The sequence below is a fragment of the Myotis brandtii genome, unplaced genomic scaffold, assembly GCF_000412655.1.
Source record: "Myotis brandtii unplaced genomic scaffold, ASM41265v1 scaffold628, whole genome shotgun sequence".
Taxonomy (NCBI): Eukaryota; Metazoa; Chordata; class Mammalia; order Chiroptera; family Vespertilionidae; genus Myotis; species Myotis brandtii.
Window position 1 is genome coordinate 441098 of NW_005370403.1, and position 6633 is coordinate 447730.

Consider the following 6633-nt stretch of genomic DNA (forward strand, 5'->3'; position numbering starts at 1 on the left):
CGGGGACGGCGCCTCTGGCTCGGCACCGACACGACCTGGTGTGTTCTCTCGCGTACAGATGCCATCTCCTCCGGGGACGACGAGGACGACGCCGACGGCTCCGAGGACTTTGCCAGCGAGAACAGTCACAAGAGTAAGTAACGCGGCCCCGCGAGGAGGCCCCGCGAGGAGCGCCGGCCCCCACCGCCTTCCTGCCGCTGCTTCGCGATGCTGCGCCCCCTTCTCCGCTGTGTCTGCTCTCCTGGCTCTCAAACCTGCGAATAAACCAGTCTCACTGCGCACCCTCCTCCGCTCTCTGTCTTTCTTTCCGGCCCGTGAGCCGCTCTCCCGGAGGCTCGGTGACTTCTCTCGGTTTCCTCTGTCCCTTTGGCGTCGCACACGTCGCCCGCGGCCTGGGTTTCTCCGTCACGACGGATGGTGCTTGGCTGGCCCCACGGTCTCCACGGTGGGGACTCGCCTTCTCCCGCTCCCCTGGGGGCCAGTGGCCACGTGTGGGGGTCGTACAGGGGAGGCGGGTGGTGTGGGTAGAGGCCAAAGGCGCTGCTCAAACATCCTGCAAGGTCGAGGGTGGCCCCATCACAAAGGATGGTCTGGGCCCGGCCGGGGTGGCTCAGTGGTTGAGCATCCAGCTGGGAACCAGGAGGCCTCGGTTCGATTCCCGGTCAGGGCACAGGCCCCGGTTGCAGGCTCATCATCCCCAGTAGGGGGCGTGCAGGAGGCAGCCCATCAATGATTCTCTCTCATCATTGATGTTTCTCTCTCTCTCCCTCTCCCTTCCTCTCTGAGATCAATAAAAAAGAAAAGGAATGACCTGGGTGGTGCTGAGGCATCTTAATGGCTTTTTTATTTTATTTTAATATATTTTATTGATTTTTTACAGAGAGGAAGGGAGAGGGATAGAGGGTTAGAAATATCCATGAGAGAGAAACATCCATCAGCTGCCTCCTGCACACTCCCTACTGGGGATGTGCCCGCAACCAAGGTACATGCCCTTGACCGGAATCGAACCTGGGACCCTTCAGTCCGCAGGCCGACGCTCTATCCACTGAGCCAAACCGGCCGGGGCCTTAATGGCTTTTAAACACCTGCGTGCTGTGCAGAGCAAGGCCGTGCGCCTTACGTCGCAGGGAGAAAAGGCCCCTGAGGGCCGTTGGCTTGTGGGAGGCAGTGACTCCCAAGCATCGGCCGCGGAGGCCTGTGCGGTGAGCGAGAGCGTGGCCGCCCGGAGCTGGACAGCCTGGGCTCAGGCCCTGGGCCGCCTCTTCGGCGTTGGGCGCCGGGCAAGGCCTTCGATGCTGTGCCTCAGTTTCTTCAGCTGTCACACGGGAATGATCACGACACCGATGCACTTTCCCCGAGGATTCGATGAGTTCGTATTTGTAAGAAGCTCAGAAAAGCACTTGGGGGTGTTCAGGAAAGAAGATAAAATCGAGAGTCAGCTGCGTTTCCCGATAGCACGGCCGGGAGGTTCCTAAGGTGACTGTATGGCTGGCCCCACGGTCTCCACGGTGGGGACTCGCCTTCTCCCGCTCCCCTGGGGGCCAGTGGCCACGTGTGGGGGTCGTACAGGGGAGGCGGGTGGTGTGGGTAGAGGCCAAAGGCGCTGCTCAAACATCCTGCAAGGTCGAGGGTGGCCCCATCACAAAGGATGGTCTGGGCCCGGCCGGGGTGGCTCAGTGGTTGAGCATCCAGCTGGGAACCAGGAGGCCTCGGTTCGATTCCCGGTCAGGGCACAGGCCCCGGTTGCAGGCTCATCATCCCCAGTAGGGGGCGTGCAGGAGGCAGCCCATCAATGATTCTCTCTCATCATTGATGTTTCTCTCTCTCTCCCTCTCCCTTCCTCTCTGAGATCAATAAAAAAGAAAAGGAATGACCTGGGTGGTGCTGAGGCATCTTAATGGCTTTTTTATTTTATTTTAATATATTTTATTGATTTTTTACAGAGAGGAAGGGAGAGGGATAGAGGGTTAGAAATATCCATGAGAGAGAAACATCCATCAGCTGCCTCCTGCACCCCCCCTACTGGGGATGTGCCCGCAACCAAGGTACATGCCCTTGACCGGAATCGAACCTGGGACCCTTCAGTCCGCAGGCCGACGCTCTATCCACTGAGCCACACCGGCCGGGGCCTTAATGGCTTTTAAACACCTGCGTGCTGTGCAGAGCAAGGCCGTGCGCCTTACGTCGCAGGGAGAAAAGGCCCCTGAGGGCCGTTGGCTTGTGGGAGGCAGTGACTCCCAAGCATCGGCCGCGGAGGCCTGTGCGGTGAGCGAGAGCGTGGCCGCCCGGAGCTGGACAGCCTGGGCTCAGGCCCTGGGCCGCCTCTTCGGCGTTGGGCGCCGGGCAAGGCCTTCGATGCTGTGCCTCAGTTTCTTCAGCTGTCACACGGGAATGATCACGACACCGATGCACTTTCCCCGAGGATTCGATGAGTTCGTGTTTGTATGATGCTCAGAAAAGCACTTGGGGGTGTTCAGGAAAGAAGATAAAATCGAGAGTCAGCTGCGTTTCCCGATAGCACGGCCGGGAGGTTCCTAAGGTGACTGTACGTCCGTCTCCGGCCTTTGTCGTGCAGATTTATATCCCGCGTTTCCTCCAAAGGGTGTTAGTTTGTCGAATAAACCTAAGCAAGGCCTCAGTCACAGACAGTTCTCCACTCAGACCGGCCCAGGGCTTTTCAGAGGAAGAGGAGACGCTCTGGCGGGCCCCGGGGCGCGTGCTTCTGAAGCGGGGACCTGGGTGTCTCCCCGAGTCTCCCAGACGCGCAGGCAGAAAGGGGGATGCATTCCTTCCTGGCACGGGCAGGCCTGGGCGTGGCTCTCGCATCAGCGTCACCGAGAACTTGTGGGAATGAGCATTCCCGGGCCCGCCCAGACCCGCTGGAGAGAAACTCGGGGGGTGGGGGGACTCAGGTGCCCTCAGGAGTGAGAACCACTGGCTCCGGGTTCCCAGGCACAGGTCTCCCCATTGGGCTCCCGGTGAGGGGTGCAGCTCATAGGACGTGGGTGATGGTGCGTGAGCGCTCTCCTCTGTGACCCGCACCCGCTGCTAAGAGGTTATTGCAGTGAACAGCAAAGCCTGGGCCTCGGAGAACATCACCCCTTCTCAGGAGCCCTCTGGCTCCGGCAGGGGAGGCAGCGAAAGGCGCGGCGGCCTCGGCGATGAGGTCTGTCCTGTCCGGGCTGCCGGCTCCGTCAGCGCCCCCCCCCCCCCCGAAAAAAAAAATGGGGCGGAAAGAGTTTTTCCCGTTTTATTGAGTGGAAATGCGCTGATCAGGGAGCAAAAGGCGAGGTTGGATTCAGCTGTGGGCCTGCTGCCTGTCCGATCACAGCTCCTCAGCCGGTGCCCAGGGGTGGTGGGGGCGAGGTGAGCAGGCGGCCCTGCTGTTCGCGGCTCTGAAGTGCCCGCATGGGGGTGTCATGGCTACTGGTTGGGGGACACCTGATTCTGCCAGCCCGGTTGTGGTGGCGTTGCCCTGGCGATCCGTACCAGGCCTACCCGTGTGATCAGTGTGCTAATCCGAGACTTGGGAAACAATAACGTGTAGCAGCAAGGGGGAGGTTACGTAACAAGCAGGCTGGGCGGGCGGAGTCTCTGTCTCTGAGTCACAGGGGCTACCGGCCAGACCTCTGGGTTTTCTTCTTCTCTCTTTTTTAATCCTCAACTGAGGATATTTTCCATTGATTTTTAGGGAGAGTGAAGAGCGAGGGAAACAGAGAGAGACATCGATGTGAGAGAAACACATCCATTGGTTGCCTCCCACTGGCACCCAGGCCAGGGCCCAGGCCGGGGAGGAGCCTGCAACCGAGGTTCGTGCCCTTGACTGGAATCAAACCTGGGACCCTTTGGTCTGCAGCCGACACTCTACCCACTGAGCCACACCCGTCAGGGCAGACCTTCAGGTTTTGGTCCTGAATGCCAGCTCCATGCCCAGTCCCCGCCCAGTGCCCAGTGCTGTGCTCAGTGCTCAGTACTCAGTGCCCAGTACTCAGTGCCCAGTACTCAGTGCTGTGCTCAGTGCCCAGTGCCCAGTGCTGTGCTCAGTGCCCAGTGCCCAGTACTCAGGGCCCAGTGCCCAGCACTCAGTGCCCAGTGCCCAGTGCTCAGTGCCCAGTACTCAGTGCCCAGTACTCAGTGCTCAGTGCTCAGTGCCTAGTACTCAGTGCCCAGTACTCAGTGCTCAGTGCTCAGTGCCTAGTACTCAGTGCCCAGTACTCAGTGCTCAGTGCTCAGTGCCTAGTACTCAGTGCCCAGTACTCAGTGCTCAGTGCTCAGTGCCTAGTACTCAGTGCCCAGTACTCAGTGCTCAGTGCTCAGTGCCTAGTACTCAGTGCCCAGTACTCAGTGCTCAGTGCTCAGTGCCTAGTACTCAGTGCCCAGTACTCAGTGCTCAGTGCTCAGTGCCTAGTACTCAGTGCCCAGTACTCAGTGCTCAGTGCTCAGTGCCTAGTACTCAGTGCCCAGTACTCAGTGCTCAGTGCTCAGTGCCTAGTACTCAGTGCCCAGTACTCAGTGCTCAGTGCTCAGTGCCTAGTACTCAGTGCCCAGTACTCAGTGCTCAGTGCTCAGTGCCTAGTACTCAGTGCCCAGTACTCAGTGCTCAGTGCTCAGTGCCTAGTACTCAGTGCCCAGTACTCAGTGCTCAGTGCTCAGTGCCTAGTACTCAGTGCCCAGTACTCAGTGCTCAGTGCTCAGTGCCTAGTACTCAGTGCCCAGTACTCAGTGCTCAGTGCTCAGTGCCTAGTACTCAGTGCCCAGTACTCAGTGCTCAGTGCTCAGTGCCTAGTACTCAGTGCCCAGTACTCAGTGCTCAGTGCTCAGTGCCTAGTACTCAGTGCCCAGTACTCAGTGCTCAGTGCTCAGTGCCTAGTACTCAGTGCCCAGTACTCAGTGCTCAGTGCTCAGTGCCTAGTACTCAGTGCCCAGTACTCAGTGCTCAGTGCTCAGTGCCTAGTACTCAGTGCCCAGTACTCAGTGCTCAGTGCTCAGTGCCTAGTACTCAGTGCCCAGTACTCAGTGCTCAGTGCTCAGTGCCTAGTACTCAGTGCCCAGTACTCAGTGCTCAGTGCTCAGTGCCTAGTACTCAGTGCCCAGTACTCAGTGCTCAGTGCTCAGTGCCTAGTACTCAGTGCCCAGTACTCAGTGCTCAGTGCTCAGTGCCTAGTACTCAGTGCCCAGTACTCAGTGCTCAGTGCTCAGTGCCTAGTACTCAGTGCCCAGTACTCAGTGCTCAGTGCTCAGTGCCTAGTACTCAGTGCCCAGTACTCAGTGCTCAGTGCTCAGTGCCTAGTACTCAGTGCCCAGTACTCAGTGCTCAGTGCTCAGTGCCTAGTACTCAGTGCCCAGTACTCAGTGCTCAGTGCTCAGTGCCTAGTACTCAGTGCCCAGTACTCAGTGCTCAGTGCTCAGTGCCTAGTACTCAGTGCCCAGTACTCAGTGCTCAGTGCTCAGTGCCTAGTACTCAGTGCCCAGTACTCAGTGCTCAGTGCTCAGTGCCTAGTACTCAGTGCCCAGTACTCAGTGCTCAGTGCTCAGTGCCTAGTACTCAGTGCCCAGTACTCAGTGCTCAGTGCTCAGTGCCTAGTACTCAGTGCCCAGTACTCAGTGCTCAGTGCTCAGTGCCTAGTACTCAGTGCCCAGTACTCAGTGCTCAGTGCTCAGTGCCTAGTACTCAGTGCCCAGTACTCAGTGCTCAGTGCTCAGTGCCTAGTACTCAGTGCCCAGTACTCAGTGCTCAGTGCTCAGTGCCTAGTACTCAGTGCCCAGTACTCAGTGCTCAGTGCTCAGTGCCTAGTACTCAGTGCCCAGTACTCAGTGCTCAGTGCTCAGTGCCTAGTACTCAGTGCCCAGTACTCAGTGCTCAGTGCTCAGTGCCTAGTACTCAGTGCCCAGTACTCAGTGCTCAGTGCTCAGTGCCTAGTACTCAGTGCCCAGTACTCAGTGCTCAGTGCTCAGTGCCTAGTACTCAGTGCCCAGTACTCAGTGCTCAGTGCTCAGTGCCTAGTACTCAGTGCCCAGTACTCAGTGCTCAGTGCTCAGTGCCCAGTACCCAGTGCCCAGTGCTGTGCCCAGTGCCGTGTAGCATAGATGAGCCGTGAGTGGCGTGCTCCCTCTCGTGAGTGCCAGCCCTCGTTGAGTGAATCGCCTCGCCTTCGCCTTGCCACTGGGGTTCTTTGTAATTAGCTCTCGAATGACACCAACTCTGCCCTGAACCAGGGGCTCTGCGGTGATTAGGGGCTGGTGTCAGCTGTACCGGGAGATACCGCTGCCGGGAGCCACCGCTGAACGGTGCCCTGAAACCTGAGAGGTGATTTAAAGCGATAGCGGCTCCTCCCGGCTCCGCGGCCTCTGCCATCTGTTGGTGTGATTAGGCCGCGCTGATTCCCAGGTGAGCCGGGCTCGGAGAGGACGCCGCTGCGGCCTGTGTGGGCGGAGGAATGCCACGGCCAGGGCAGTGGGCAAGGAGGGGAGGGGCTGTTGCCATTAAAACAACGCCGGCCACCTCAGATGCCAAAGGCCTGACCGGATTCATAGGGAAAATCGTAGAAGCACCGAGTTCTTCGAATTTCAGCCCCGGGAGCCACCGTGCGTCCAGCTTGACTCCTCGGGCCCCTCCTGATCGTCCGGAAATGC

The 6633-nt window shown here is 58.7% G+C and overlaps 1 protein-coding gene across 1 annotated transcript in view; it reads left to right on the top strand.

Moving 5' to 3' along the window:
• Window positions 1-6633, top strand: part of FGFR2 (fibroblast growth factor receptor 2) — an 89473-nt gene that overhangs the window by 30044 nt on the left and 52796 nt on the right. The window contains exon 3 of the mRNA XM_014528278.1: window positions 59-133. Coding sequence (XP_014383764.1) covers window positions 59-133 — 75 coding nt within the window. The remainder of the gene's footprint in view (window positions 1-58; window positions 134-6633) is intronic.